This window comes from Sphaerodactylus townsendi, linkage group LG03 (assembly GCF_021028975.2).
Source record: "Sphaerodactylus townsendi isolate TG3544 linkage group LG03, MPM_Stown_v2.3, whole genome shotgun sequence".
Lineage (NCBI taxonomy): Eukaryota > Metazoa > Chordata > Lepidosauria > Squamata > Sphaerodactylidae > Sphaerodactylus > Sphaerodactylus townsendi.
This window is the reverse complement of record NC_059427.1, coordinates 59,643,059-59,659,563: the sequence shown is the minus strand read 5'-3', so window position 1 is coordinate 59,659,563 and position 16,505 is coordinate 59,643,059. Positions and strand designations below refer to the sequence as shown.

The 16,505-nt window shown below is 39.4% G+C and overlaps 1 protein-coding gene across 9 annotated transcripts in view; it reads right to left on the bottom strand.

Annotated features, from left to right (window-relative positions):
• The window catches only part of IQSEC1 (IQ motif and Sec7 domain ArfGEF 1), a 447,788-nt gene that overhangs the window by 249,404 nt on the left and 181,879 nt on the right, over positions 1–16,505 (bottom strand). For 2 of the 9 annotated variants that reach the window (XM_048491779.1, XM_048491781.1), the window contains exon 1: positions 7,681–8,063. The exons of the other annotated variants lie outside the window; for them this stretch is intronic. In XM_048491779.1, coding sequence (XP_048347736.1) covers positions 7,681–7,703 — 23 coding nt within the window. In that variant the 5' untranslated portion in view covers positions 7,704–8,063. Of the gene's footprint in view, positions 1–7,680; positions 8,064–16,505 lie in introns of those variants that run through there. 9 annotated transcript variants of the gene reach the window in all.

Below are 16,505 nucleotides of genomic sequence, written 5' to 3'. Positions count from 1 at the left end.
TTCCCCCCTGGTCTTGTGCCTGGAGTAGGGTCAGCCTGAAAGGGAGGGAAAGAAGGATGACACAGTCAGAGGCGCAGCTATAAGGAGGCAAGAGGATGTGCCGTGTACCCGGCGTGCGCTGGTGGGGGCGGAAAATCACCCTGACCCCTGACCCCCTTACCCCGCCCCACCAGCCTGGCCTGTTTTCAGCTGGCAGAAAGCTGTTCGACAGAAAGCTGTTTTCAGCCAGCAAAAAAAGGGAAGTGGGGCGGCGGCGCACGGGCACCATTTTGTCCCGAGCACCATTTTCTCCCTCTACGCCCCTGGACACAGGCATGTTGGACTGGGGAAAATCTGGCCACAGCTTTTGATTACAGGCTCTTCAGGTCTTGGCACCATAGGCTGGAGAAATGAATACAGATAAAGGGGTGTGTTTTGCTCACCAGGGACTCTGAATGCCCAGCCTGCCTGCAGCCCCTTCCTTTTAAATGTGCATCACAGACCAAATTGGAGCCCATTGAAGGGTGCTGCATTCACTCCTGCAAGCTGCACAATTGGCCAAATGGGAAGAACTGCAGAAAGTAGTGTGGGTTACCTGACCAGCCACACCTGTACCACCATCCTTCTGCTCTAGTTCCACCCAGGCATAATAGCAGCTTACAACTGAGAGCTGAACTTCTGAATTGGAAATGTCCTCTTCCAGTTCCTCCCCCCCACACACGTGTGTGTGTGTGTGTGACAGAGAGTTAAGTTTCTAAGTCTTTCTCCAACTCCATTCTCCAGTTTTTTCTTTCAGCTCCATTCTCCTCCGCTCTGTGTTCCCCCAACCCAATTTTTGACAATTGTGTTATGTGTGATTCTTTTGTTTTAAAGTGGTTCGCAGAAAACACGAGACTTGCACATAACACGACTGTTGAAAACCCCTTCCCCAGCTCCCATCTGAAGAGCCACACAGGAGAAATGGGCTGTATCATGGCCCGGGGAGGTCGGTCCTGCAGAAGGGGGAAAGCAGGCAGGGAGGGGGGAGGTGCCTTCATGTGCGAAGGGGCCAGGGGCCGAGGTGACGGTGGGTTCATATAACCTGCCTTCTCCCCCTTTTATTGGCCCAGGTGAAAAGGGCCAGAGAGAATCCTCCTGCTACAGTAATGCGTTCATTATTACCCTGCCATTGCAGGAAGGCCCCTTTTTCTTTTTCTTGTTTTGCATGTTGCATATGTACAGTTATGCAGGTGCAGCCAAATGTATTGTGGGATGATCAGCATGGCTGTGAGGGTTCATTGCTGTATGCCTGCACAGCTACACATGTGTAGCAGGAAATTTTAAAGAGAGAGAGAGAGAAGTGTCTCCATGCGAAGGCGTGAAAGCAACCCAGATTGTTTCTATAGGCTTTAATCGCTGCCTGCATAGCATGAATGTGAACAGGAAAAAGAAAAATGGGTTCCTTTATAACATCTGTAACCTGTTATATATTTGCTGTGCAGGCTGATACATAGAGATTGAGAGGATGTAATTATCTGCACACCTTTTGAAAACTGCTACTTAGCTTAAGCCAAATTACCCTTCTGTAATTATACTGAAATACTTGTGTGTAGTTTTTTTAAAAGTCTCTTAATTGTAAACGAGTTTTTAAATTATATTGACTTGATGTCATATTTTATCTGCCAACATTTTCACAATATACATGCTGGATTACTTAAGTGCATATTACAATTTGCTAATAAAACTACATCAGACTTTCCCAATGTGAGATATATAATGCAACATTACATAATCTGGAATAGCCAAGATACAATTCATCATCAGAAAACTACATTATTATTGTAAAAATACAGATTACAAACTGACTGTAAACCCATTCTAAACATACATTTTGCTCATGTAGGTGATTGTCTCTGGAGTTGTTTCCATCCAGTTAATTTTTAAATTCCTAAATAAAGAAACATATTATTTTATCCATGTGGGATTCTACAATGATTATACCAATTAATAAATTCTAAAACCATACTAAATTATAACTCCAAGTAGTTGTTCATACTACCAGCATTAATTGTAAAGTTAAGAATCCTTGATAGGAAGAAAGGCAGAATGAGAATTTTCCTTTCCAGCCCTTAAAATCTGCACCCATTTAGTAAGCAATCAATAGGTTTGAGCTGAACCTCAATGTCATTTATAGTCAACCATGTAATCTCCCCATATAGCCTTACTGGGGACATCACACAACTGAGGAATACCAACGACACTTGTTTAGATTCAAGGCCATGTAAAATACTACTAATACTACTGATGAATGAGTGAACTCTGTCACTGTACATTGTAACTTTATAAAATGTATTGGCTATACATAACTGAAAGTGAGAGAAATTTTGATAAGAGCTTTTGCATTGACAACAAGCCCCTTATTTCACAAAGGATATATTCTTGCAGAAATGTATTTTACAACATGCTCAAGTTTTGGCAAGGAATAGGTTATATTTTAAATTCATTCATCATCTACATACTTTGTTTTACATTCAGAAATTACACACAAGCACAAAATTTCCTCTGAATAATTTGCTACACTTTTAGCAGATTTCCCTCCGTTTAGAGGGGTAGGTGTGTTTCTCCATCATAATCAACAAGAAAATGAATTTTGTGGCATTTTTCATTTCATTTTTACTACTTGTATCATATTGAAAGGCTGAAATAGTGACCTTAGTTATTTATACACACTGCAGTGAAATCAATGTGGTAGACTGTGAATAACTAATTATATGTCATTATTCTAAACCACATAGATTGTTTATTAGAAATGTGACTAACAAAATGTTGACCTTCCTTTTAGACTTTCCCTTTTTCTTCTCAATAGGATTCTAGATAGCTACAAAGTCATGAGTCTAATAAAACCTATGCAACTGTACCATGCTCTCATTCCTTAACCATAATTAATGGGTTGAGATTGGGATGCGCAGATGATGACCATCGACCATTAAAATGGTAAAACTTAATTCTGCAGAGATGGTAAACCATGGTTATAACTGACCAGGATTTTAATTAATTCAAAACTCTGGTTAAGAGGAAACTGCTCAACCAGGATTAAGGTTGATACAGGTAAGATGGAAGCAAGGTTGAGCGTGCAAATGGCAATTGAGTGACAGAGGTTCTGGAATGCACAATTCTACATCCTAATCTTCATAGATACAGACACATGTATCTGTGTGAAAACAGATGGTACTATCCAGAAACCAGTAAAGAGGTTGCAAGTGATGCTTCCACAACCCTATTAATGAACCACAGTGTGATTACACTAAAACTCATTCTCCCCCCACCCCAGGCAAAATTTGACATTATTAAATTAAGCAAGGGTTACGACTGAAATGTGCTGCTAATCCATCAAAACATCACTAGTAGATTTCACAAAAAGGTAACTTATAGAACAAATAATCTCCAACTGTAACATATTTTATAACAACATATATGAATGACATAAAAGTGTTCACAATAAATCTGTATACACGTAATTTCTTTTCTTGCACCAGAAAATTGGAATGATCCTGACCCCAACAAATGTGTTCATAGGAAACAATAAAAACACTCATCAGAATTGACAGAGCAGCCACATTCTTCTGCTCCAATCCATCTATTAGACGCAATATGTATGTCATACTCAGCCTGGTACGGTTATAGAAGAATAATCTGTCCCTTCAACCAGTATCGTAGTATGCCTATATTTGCAGTACAATTCTTTTTGGACTACATAAAAGACAAAATTATATCAAATTACCCTTCTCAATCAAACCATGGTCCACTAAGTCCAGCATTTTGTTTTTGACAGTTGCAACCAGTTGAACCAGTGGTAACCAGATGATTTCAATTAGATGAAGTCTACCACATACTGCCATTAGAATATGGTACTAAGAAGGATATTACTTATGAACATGACCAATCTGGCAAGGCTGCTGCTGAGTGGGAACAAACTGGTGATAGGAACCCTAATACTGGGATAGCATACCTCGGCATTAACTTGATTTTGGATTGTTACGCTCTAGGAGGGAGAACTAAATAAGGCCCCCCCCTCCTTGATCCTACATAATTAGATACATTTTTGTGATACAACATCTTCACTTAAATAATATTCATCAGGTTTAGGATGCCTTGTGACTCACTTCTATAGAATGATCAACTAAACTAAAAGCAAAATAGTCACAATGCAATTGATAAATAATTTTCCTTCCTTCTTGAGAATGCTTCTATTAAGCTTGGGGATTTAACATGGTGATAAAAATAGTTTAGTCTACTTTCACGTAGTATATAAAGTCCCCCACCCCACCCCACCCCACCCCACCCCACCCCACCCCAAAAACTGAGTGTTACACAGACAGGGCTGCAGTGTTTCTTAACGCAATTTAAATTGTACCACAAATCTTAAAAGCACCTTAGGATAAAGACTCAATTTTAAATACAGTCTTTGTATGCTGCTTTCTTCTGGGACAAAGGGAAATTGCCTTTTAAACCACATACTCTACAACACAAAGGAAACATATCAATTATTGAAAGAAAGAGGGGTTTTCTGCCTTTTTACAAATAGCCATAGAAAACATCACTACAGGGTATGTCCTCAAGAAGATACTGATCCTGTTTATTAGTCATATTTACAAAGTTTATTTTTATCTACCAGTTTTAAACAGCCCTTTTGAAACATTCAGCATAGAATTAAAATTTCAAGAGACATGAATTGTTGTACGGTCCAGAGAAGGAAGCAATCCAATAAAATACATCAACTTCCTTCTATTATATTTCTCTACTGATGCAGTCCCATAGCTCTAAGGGCACTGGATGATAATGCACTACAAAAACTACATAAAATAGCCCATTCATTTTAGTTACTTTAAGTAGCAATGATTAAATGAGTAAATAACCAGAGAAACAATGTGATATGGCCGGTGATAGAAAAAGATAAGTTAGCGTTTGTAGGGTAGGGCAAAGTTAGGCTATCATCTATTCTGTCAAGCATTTAAGTTTCATAAGAGATTTGAACCTGTCCTTAAAGAGTTGATTACAAACCATTTTCAGAATGAAGCAGTTCAGTTTGAAAGCTAATGTTCAAAAAGCCAAGCCACAGAACAAAACTCCCAAGAAACTGAATAGGAAACATAATAGCATTATTGGTGGAGAGTTCTTTCTAAAAATCAATTTACACTCCTAATTAATAAGAATTCTGCTACAATTGCTCTAGATTGACAGTAGCAAATGCAACAAATTTCCATAAAAATGTAGTACATTTTTCCAACTACTACCACTCAAATTGGATGATTTGGTGGGTTTTCCATTGGGAATAGGTTTTCCATTGGGAATACAGAATGTACAAAGAGGTTTCTACTGTTTGTACACACACACACACACACACACACACACACACACACCACATATAGGTTTTGTTAGTTTGATTGTATAAACATGTGCTCCATGTAGTATAGTATTTGTAGGAATATCTCACCTGTTAAATCATATAGTCATGAATTATTTTTCTCCAGGATGGAAAAAAAACCTTTCTAGTTAAATTAGAACCAGAGCCTAAATATTATTTGTTTCTTTCTCTCTTTTAAGAATGTTTCTGAAAACTATCCACAGGACAAAGAAAAATACATTTCCTTTAAACATTAAGGTCCATCTGTTTACCCTTAATGGAACAGGAAAGTATATTTAAAAAGTATTAAATGCAAATCATACATATATCACCAGATACAAATACTTTGGAATTTCTCAGTTGGCTTACTTTCTTCTCATATAATCTTTGAAAACTGAATGTGTTCCCATAAGGCTAAATGATTAAATATGAAATGAACTGAGAAACTAAGATCGATATTCCACAATACATGTCCTTATACGGTTCTGGATGCTTAGAAATAGAAAGAGAGTACTGACATTTGGCTTTAAGACTGGAGTGCCAACATCACTCCCAAATGAAGCAACCTTGTAACGTGATTAATACAAACACAGACCCACACAGAAACCATTCTATAGGGGGAAGACAAATAGTAAACATATAGGATCAAGAATTAAGCAGTACAATGTCTCTATACAAGACTGACATTTTGATCATAATAGTTGTGGAAATGACTGCTGTAGCATAGTACAACTATTCTACTTTGGATGTTTGCTACATAAAATTGGCAAAATCTATCCTATTCTTGCCGACACTAACAAAATCAGAATGTCCACAAACAAATGAAAGTGGAATTCAGTATATAGATGGCTCTTCCAGCATATCGACAGTTCTTTAATCCTGACAGGTTAACACCAACATATTGGATAGGATCTCATGTATATGAGACCATACTGATTACATGCTTGCCTGAACCTCAACCAGTCAAACTTGCTCTAAACCTCAACCAGTCAAACTTGCTCTATATATCTACAATATCAAGTTCAAGCATTATTATTCAAGTCTACAAATCACAATCTGCACCCTCAATAAAAAGTCTATTAAAGTTAAATGAAATCAACTGATATTGAAGAGTGAAATCTGCAAAACATCTGAAATGAGTTTCTTGGGAGTACATCAGTGTAGCACTATCTAAACAATGCTTATTCATGAATAGCAAGCACTGAAATCCATTGCATGTTACACACTGAATTTGTATTGGTTTAAAGCCAAGTATTTTTGTTCAGCTCAGTGGTATGAAGCAGGCAGCAATTAAAGCAAATTATTGCTCATGCTGCATAACTCTTCCCTCATAACTGGTTGATATTAAAATGTCTATTTGTGGGAAAAGTATTGCTCACTGGAAACAGGAGAGTCAAAGCATGCATGCTGGTATAATACAATGGTAGGTTATTTCCATGTTGATACTAAAATCAGAGCAAGGTGAGATATATATAGATAGGTTATTTATACGAAAGTAGTGAATTCAGAATGATAAGCCTTTTGAATTGTTTTCCTGAAACTTAAAGGTTAACAAACTACTTTGAAATATTGTACTATATATTCATTCCATTTTTATTTTGGTTTTGGATGAAGTATCCACTGGGATGCATTGGTACTAGGAGTTTATGAATGCAGATTCAAGAATCAAAGCCTCCTGGATCCTTACAGATAAGTGGATCTATTGCAGGCTCCTTATATAGATTGATTCAGTTATTTTACCAGACTTGTGTAAACTCTGCTATCATTTCTCTGACTAAATCATACACACACACCCTTGTTAATTATTGCTACTTTCCTGTGATGTTAATATTATGAACAATATCTTATCTGCTACATAAATACTGTGGCACACAATATTAAAATTACATACGGTTGTGGTAAAAATAGCATCAGATATGTTGCCTAAAAGAGACTTATGATACTGCCTAAACCAATCATGGAACAAAGCATTTATACAAAAATGAAGATACATTCATTGCCGGTCAATATATTTATACATAGGAGACCTCAACCCTTTGTGCTGCAAATATCACATTTAAAACAGCTGGTTTTGATCAAACCTCTAACAGGTTTCTTTCTATTATCTACCATGCCAAATTATTCCTACTTTTGCATCTCTGAAGCTTTACAACTGCACAATTCTAAACATCCACATCAATATGCTGCTGAGAGGTAACACCCAAAAAATGGTTCATGAAGAGAAAGCTGCTACAAAAGGAGCTAAATTGCAATTCCTATTCCTCTCCAGCAATCTGTACTCTTTCTGACATAGGCTTTATATGACAGATAATACTTACAAATGACACCTTCTACAAGCCATTGCTGATCTTTCGAAAAATCTGCTTTCCTTTTTCTTCTTTACAGCAATCTGAGGTAGAGCCCGTCTCTCTTCCAAGAATCAAAATTCACATTCACAGCTTTCACATGCTCATTCACGTTCAGTCATAGAAGAGCAACACAGATAAGGGAGTCTGTGATGTAATCAGCATCAAATGCTGCATCAGATGAAGCCAAAGGCTCTGAGGGGTTATATTTTGCAAAGCCAAAGGTTTTCCTAAGGAGGAGGATTAGCAAACGAATAAGCCACTAGCACAGGCTTCAAACATTTCTATTTATTTATGCTGTGTCTCATGAAAAATCTTCCATTTATAACTTGATAACAATATTAAAATACAACTCCAATTGCTTTCTTTTATGGTATTCTGGTTCACTTTTTAAAAAACCAAATGATGCAGTTTTAGATTTCACCATCTTTTTATGAACAGTATAGTACAGTCCAAACTAGAAAAAGGCCATTGGTTCCTTTATCTCCATGGTAACAGCAGCATCTGTGGAGGCAAATTCTACACCCTTCTTTACTGCAAAGTCCATTTCTAGTGAGATACTGTGACAGAAACAGGTAAGGGGAAGAAACCCTATTTTTTCAAGGAACAAAAATTGGTTTACATTTATTAGATTAAAATTCAGTAGTTTAATAGCACTATTTAGGCCTAAAAATAAAATTATTTTTAAATTTCTTTTCCTTTGTCCTATTGTAGGAGTACTGCCTCATGATTTTATCTGCAATTATCTAGATTTTTTGAAAGAAATACACACCTCCCAATAGCCATTGATTATTGAAATAAATATTCACTCATTCACCTCCCAATGTGAATAACATATGCATCATACTCCATATATCTTCTGACAGTCATTTTAAAACTTACAACATATTAAGTCACCCAACAGCAGCACAATAAATCTGTAACATACATTTTACTGCAATATTCATACAAAATGAAAATGGCATAGAGAGTCATCTAAAGCTCCCAATGCTGCCCCTTTTGTTAACGACTCGTAGTATAGGGAGAAAGCAAATGCAACATCCTGCTTTCTTTGGACACCTGAGTTTGTACCTTCCTAAATCCAAAAGTCTTTAGTCAGATGTGTATCCATTTGCCTCTAACATTCTTGCGTACTGCCAGCAGATCAGGAGAAGCTTACAGCCTCAACCTCCATTTTAGAGCAATTCAGTGCTCTCTCTGAACATAATTAAGATAGCCAATCTGTCTCCCTTGGTTTATGAGTCACTATAATGACCATCTGTTCTCATTACTAAATTAAATATATTACATGGACAGCTCATATTTGTGGATAAGGTATGAATTTAAGACTGTTCCACAGGCTGGAAACATTTCAGCTAACCAGAAAAAGCACTCTGTCAAACACTAGTGGTTATTGCTACAATGCATTTTTATATACTTAAACAGCAGAAATACTTAAAGTCTTACATGCATCAAAGAATAAACTATCTGATCAGCTTTTAGTTTGCCCAGAAATCTACATAGAAGCACAGTTCCAAATTGACTAATACTTCATTAGTTTCCCAGTCACTCTGAATTCAGATTGGGATTATATTTTTACAAAAGGAGACATTTAAGGATTTGTGGGGTAAATTTCCCTTTTTGCCACTATTTTCTTATTCTCTTCCCTGAAAACCCTTGTAGCCTCTCCCTTTCTTCCTTCTGTCCATTCCACCCAACAGTCAGCCTACACTTATCTGGCCTTGTATCTTCAGCCTTCCCTCTTCCCCCTGCTCCCAATAATCCCTACCTATGAACACTACGGGTCAGGTGTGTGGTATTAGCTCCTTCATTTACCTTTCTCCACAATGTACCCTCTCCACCTTTTTATTGTCACAACAACTCGGTGAGTTAGGCTAGGATGAAAGTATGTGACTTGTACAACATCACCCTGTGAGCTTTCATTCCAGACTGGTGATTTGAACCTGGATCACCCAGACCCTACTCTGAAGCTCCCAAAGGCACCTGGTGGGCCACTGCGAGTAGCAGAGAGCTGGACTAGATGGACTTTGGTCTGATCCAGCTGGCTTGTTCTTATGTTCTTATGAAGCTCTAAGTGCTACATCATACTGGCTTTCACAGGGTGACTGCTGCTGAACAGTAGCAAATAGCCAGGGCTAGTTGAGTCATACAATTGGATGGTAACAAGTCACTCAGTGGTTGCTGCCTGGCTTGGATCAATGAGTCCTTCCTCAAAGGCTGAATAGCTCTGGGAAGGTAAAACAGCTCTGGAAAATGTTCTCTCTCCCCCCAATGCATTTTTTAACTCCCTGTTTTTTTTACAACTCCCTCTTTTTTTACAATTTTTTTTAAGTTTCAGATTTTTGCGAAAAATTGGGAATTTTCAAGTTTGCAGAAATATCAAACCGACAAATGGGAACCCGCAAGGACTTGCAGGAGGTATGTTATTTCCCCTACCCCACTATTACCTTTTCCATTTCCTGAAAGACACCTCAGCATCTCCCCTTTTACTGCTTCCTTCTCTCCTGTTAGCATTGCCAACCTCCAGATGGGGCCTGTTGATCTCCTGGAATCACAACAGATCTCCCAAATACAGAGATCAGTTCGCCCTTGCCATCTCCAGACTGGGAAATTCTTGGAGATTAGATAATGGAGAATTCAAAGGATGAGGGGAGGGAAGCAAACTCTTGCTTCCGATCCCCACAAAGGATTTGGGAACGGAAGCAAACTTTGCAGAATATAATGCCTTACACTACACCCTCCAAAACAGCTGTCTTCTCCAGCAGAATTGATCTCTGTCATCTGGACAGGGGCGTACCTGCCAAAGGGACATGTGGGGTCGCATGTTCCTGGGTGCCACCCATTTAATAACATGGGGGGTGCAAAATCACACTCCACACCCCTCTGGCAGAGAGGTGCCCCCACTTGGCACTGTCCCCTCCGCCAGCCATAGCGACCCCCTCTGGGCTCTCTTGGCCCACTGCGACCTTCCTGGCTTTGGCAGAGGAGGCGCAGCGAGGGACTGTGCTGCCACCTAGGCTCCAGCAGCTGCCAACACTGCACCTCCTGCTCCTCTAACGAAGCCAGGAAGGTTGTGGCTCTTCTTGTCTCTGCTCTGTTGCCAGCCAAAGAGCTGCCCCTCGGGGCACGCCTATACCCACTTTGCACTCCTTGAGACCCATGCAGAATAGGTGCAGGCTGGTGGCAATGGGACAGGCGCTCCAAGAGTTTGGCTGCCAGGTGCACCAGACCCTGCTGAATAGCCACCTGAAAAGTAGGGGCACAAATTGGGGGGAGGAAGAAAATGTTGGGGGACCCAGGGGGCACCATTTTAGTTCTTGCCCTGGGCCAGAGGGCATCATTTTAGTTCTTGCCCTGGGTGCCATGTTGTTTAGGTAAGCCACTGCATCTGAACATCATTTGTAATTCTGGATAAATCTCCAGGCCTCACCAGGAGCCAAGATTGTTTTTGACTCTACAGATGAGGAATTGCATGTTACCTTTTTTATTAAGTAGTTTTCTAGGGAGATAACTGGTGAGGAAATCCCTGTTCAGAGGTTGAAGGTTCAGGTCAAAGCCTTATTCTGCAAGACCAGGGGTCCAATTAAGTTGGTCTGCTTTCAGCGTCTTGAGAGTTCAATAGTTTTTGATAAAATTTCAAGACTCTAGTTGGCAAACCAAATAAACCAGACTGGTCATTACACTGACTGGGTCAGAGGCAGAGGAATGCTTCCCACACATCGATCATGCACTCTTTCTTTCAAGACCCCTGCCCCGCCTTACCCTACCCAGACTAGCAGTGCACCTGTAAAGAGAAATGACCTAAGTCCTCTATACATGTTTGGATTGTGTGCTTCAACAACACACATGAATGGGAATGGTTCAAGTACAGTGGTTCCCCATGTATAATCACTAGATGAGAGTCGAATGAATGCAAAATTATACTATGTGCTTTGTGATTGGCACTGCCTGTTTATAAATTCCACAAGGAAACCTCCAAGGAGCAGGATGCATCATGTACAACATTAGCTATACCATTAGGTCTTCATCTCCAGGTAAGTCCCAGATCATTTCAGCTCCACAATATCTTGTGAATCCTGAGCCCCTTGGAGTTGCACTATATGAAAAAGATCACTAAGATCTTATGGGGCATATTCCTTTGCATATTTATTCATAAGTTCCACTCTTCAGAGGAATTTTCTATCCATACATTTCTCCCTATTAGATATGATGAATAAATGGAGCCTATGATTTTTCTCAGCCAGAAAATTCAGAGGCTGCACCATCCCTCCCCCATGCTGTTTTGAAGCCTGTAGCATGGTTTAATTTTAGCTTGAGATTAGACTTGAAATGTATATTAAAATGCCAAGAATGTTTGATGATGTGATGAGTCCAGTAAGTTATACTGCTTTTTTTTTAAGTACTGGACAATATTTATGGACAAGTAGAGCTTCTGAACATTTTAACAACTACAATCCCACACACACTTTATCTCTTTTTAAAAATTTATTTAAAGTATTTGTACGCCTCCCTTTTTTGCTGAACATCTGAAAGTACATCTCTCACTAAGCATAGTAAGGGATACTTCTGGGAAGACATGCATAAGCTTGTGCTGCAAGTCACTTTGGAAGCCTCACATTAGTCCAAGACAGCAGCACAAAGACAGTGCCACTACAGTAGTTTGTTTTCCAAACTTATTTTAGATTCCTAGATGAACCCTTGTTGATGGGGGTCTGTACTTTCAAACTCCCTGGGGCTCTGGATAGGACTGTTCTGTAGGCACCATCTCCCCCAGTGTTGTAAGACTCTGTTTCCATAATGATCTGAGGGAATTAGAAACAGTGATATTGGTGGAAAACTAGAGCCAAAACAGATAGAACGTGCAATAAAGAGCATTTGAAAGCCAAGGAGGCAGTGATGACAATGACAGCACCACTTCTATTGTGTCTGCTGAATCTCATTTTGTTCTGCTTTTTAAAATTGAGCACAGCCTGGTAGTGTAAGTACAAGACCTGCTTGAACAAGAATATGATTTAAATTGTTACTTTTTGATAGTTGCATTTTAGTAAAATCTCTCTAATTTTGGTTTTGATATAGATCAGATACCAGAGGTCTCACAGGAACTAACTGGTCAAGCTGATTCTGATAGTTTTGATTTGGTCTTGCCACTGAATATTGAAAGATTATATTACAAGATTACGATGGCTGGATTGTGGCTGGTAAAACCATGTCTGAAGAAAATTATAGTACCAGTGGTTCAAATTATTAACAGTTTTTTTTAAACGGAAGGAATCGCTTCTTACACCTTCTAAAGGAAGCCAATACATGAACACTTGTATTTAAAACTTCATTGCTGGTAAATGATCCAGCAAATTGTAAGCTTGTGTCAAACCTATTTATGTTTGGTTGCAGTGGCTGAGATGGTTGTGACAGGTATAAACTGGTACGTCCTTGACCCTTTTCAGTCTGGCTTTAGGCCAGATTTTGGGCATGAGATGACTTCACTAACTCTGGTTGACAATCTCCATTTCCAAATTAATTCAGTGCTTTTAGTTCTGTTAGATATGTCAACAGCATTTGACCTGGTTGATTATGTCATCTTATTGCTCTGCCTGGAATATTGGGTGTGTATCAGAAGAATTACTTTGCATTGGTTCCAGTCTGTGTAAGTATGTACTTATATGCTGTTCCTTGAGTGTAATATTCACCTTTGCAGATGACTTAATTAGTGCAAAATTCAGTGGCCCAGCTGCTAACCAGGACATGTATACCAGTCACACTGACTGCCAGTGTATTTCTGGGTTCAATTCAAGATTCTGATTTAAACATTTCATGATTTTTTATGGTCTAAGACATCAGTTCTCAACTCGTGGTATGTGTTCCACTGGCAAAAGTTGTCTAGTGGGATGCAGGATTTTCACATCAGTTACCAAGTCTCTTTCCCTCAGTTCCCATTAACTGTAATGTAATGGATTAAGGGACTTAGCCTCCAAAAAGCTTTAGAAACGTCAGACCCATAAGGGTTAAGAGAGAACTCCACCTGATTGGCTGGCTGTTGCCAGAGGGTGTGTGTTCATGAGACAGAAAGGCAGAAAAGCAGAAGCAAAGGCCAAGAAGGCCAGAAATCGATGTAGTTTTCTTAGCCGAGGGTCTTGAAAATTTACCAGACCACAGTCACACTAGTGAAACACACAAAGGCGGCTAGTCTACATATCTCTAGAGAGAGAGACACCCACCCAGACATGGATGCAGTGAAGCTCCTGTGGGTGTGGTAATGTAGAGGAAGAAGCAGTGGTGGGATCCAAAAATTTTAATAACAGGTTCCGATGGTGGTGGGATTCAAACAGTGGTGCCGCCGCACACACGCACCTTCAGTCCCTATTGGGCAGGGAGGTTGCTTTAGTAAACCCTTCTCGGCACTCAGAAAAAAATTAGTAACCACTTCTAGAGAAGTGGTGAGAACTGGTTGGATCCCACCTCTGGGAAGGAGGGGATTTTTGTTAGTTTACTTTAGGCAGAAAATCCTGAGGCTATCCCTGTACTGCCCAGTGTGTGTGACAGGCACTCTAGAGGGGAGACTGTCTGTATAGTATTGTGTGGGTAACCTGTGGGAAGCTTAATTTCCTGAAGGAAAATGATAAGCCAAGTCTCTAAAGAGTGTAGGGACAGTTCTAAAAAACAACTTAATGGGTATAGCTTATGTTTTACCATCAACTTTAACTCATTTCTGTAAATAAATTCTTGTTTCATTGTTTTCTAAAAGAAAAGCCTCTTGTGTGCCATTAATAATTAAGAACTGGCAGAAACTCCAAAAATAATTTTAAATTTTTTCCCTTGGCCCTCCCTTTGGCAGCACCCCACTGCAGGGTGGGATACCATTGGAGGGAGGTTCATTATATGTGACATGCTGTATCTTCCCATCTTGAACATATTCAAATCCTACATATTCAACAAATCTACTTTTGGGTCTGGACATTTTGCTTTTCACCAGTGGGTCTGTGCAGACTGGACATATGTCTTACTGACATGTGTCTAATTGTGGAATCATATAGGATGAAATGTTTCACACTTCAGAATAGCAAAGTTTGCAATAATTGGGTCTGTTCTTTGTTAGACAAGTGTAGACAATTCCCAAGCACCACAAATATATAGATGGTCCTAGCTAACAGAGCAAAGACATCCAGGGTTCCACTTAGTCTAGAATCATACTGAAGCCACAGGACTTGGGAGGTCAAAAGGGACACAACTGATATTCCTTTTGGAAACAGAAGACGACACAAGGAGTGGGGAAAGAAGAGATTATTTTACCCCAGACACAAGGGAGAAGCTATATTTCAGAAAACCATTCTCCATTTTATTCCAAGTGTTTTAACCAGGCTCCATGCTAATCTGGACTCCACCTTGAACACATGAAGCTCCAACAATAAGAATGAATAATTTCCAATTGTCTGCAGTTCTAAGAATAGATAGTTTACCCTAATTTAATATCAATTAAGGTATACACAGGATTATAGTTTAGAGAAGTGAACATTATCACTTTTTTTAAAAAAAACACCTTGGTTAGTCTGAGGTTGCTCACAGATATGTATGAGTTTTATATCTTCTTAAGAAACAGTGAAGTCAGGAAAGGGTTAAAATGTTGTTAGTCTGTACTAAATACGTGTTACCAACCACTCAACCTTTATTAGGCATATAAAATAGAGTGTTACATGTTGTTAGTCTTTGTTTAATTGGTGGAGGCTGGATTTCTCTGCATGGAGCAGGTGGGGGCAGGATGAGCATTTGTTCCATAGATATCAAGAAAGGGAGATATCAAAGGTATTCTGTATTGTAGTTTAACTTAGTATTATATTTTCCTATTCTTTTCATTATATCTGTAACCAGCAGACATGACACTATTTTCCTTGTCCTATGCTCTAGCATAATCTGTAGCAATAAAGTCTTTTCCTGTTTAAGAGAGCAGACTGTGATTCAATTCCTCCCTGCGTGCCTTAGATCACTCACTCATGTGCAGACACGCATACACAGGAGAGTAGAAGTAATTGGGAAACTCTGCCTGTTGTATTTGGCTCAAAGGCAGCCTTTACCAGCATTCCCAAAGATGCTGGTAATGTGGGAGGCTTGAGTTCTTAACTTTGAGTGCTAGCCCAAAGCAGAGGAAGAATCATACTTTACATACACACAAACATGCAATATGCATATAAAAAACACATAGACCCCTGGTGGGTTTATGACATCATCTTCCTACATATGACCCTGTGCGCCCACTATGGTAGTCAGACAGCCATCTATTGGTTATCCCACTATTTAGGATAGTCTGTTTGGTATTGACCACAGCCTGGACCTTTTCCATCATAGCTCTGGCTCTCTGGAATGAACTTCCTGAAGAGGTTAGGCCCCCTCCTTGGAGATCTTCAGAATGCACTGCAAGGCCGGCCTGTTTGCCAGAGCTTTTGAGGTGGTTTAAATGGTGGAGAGGGGTGGTTCTATTGTATTTTTGCTTTTGACAGAAAAAAATTCAACCGTAAATATAAAAAGAAGAAAGACATGATATAAATGTTTAAATAAACAAACAGTACACAGTGCACAAGTGCATTTGGTCATCCCCATGTTGGCTGGTGCAAGTAAAGGGGCAATTTGCACAAGCACTGAAACAAAGAGTTCTAACCCTTTGGCAGGAGTTACTGCTTAAAGTTAGTTGGTGGCAGCAGAAGGTTACTGAAAAGAAAAGAAAAGCTGGTTCAACAGGAGTAAGGAGAAGATAATTCCTTCCAGGAAGAGATCCACTAACTGTGGAAGTTTCATCCTGTTATGTGAGC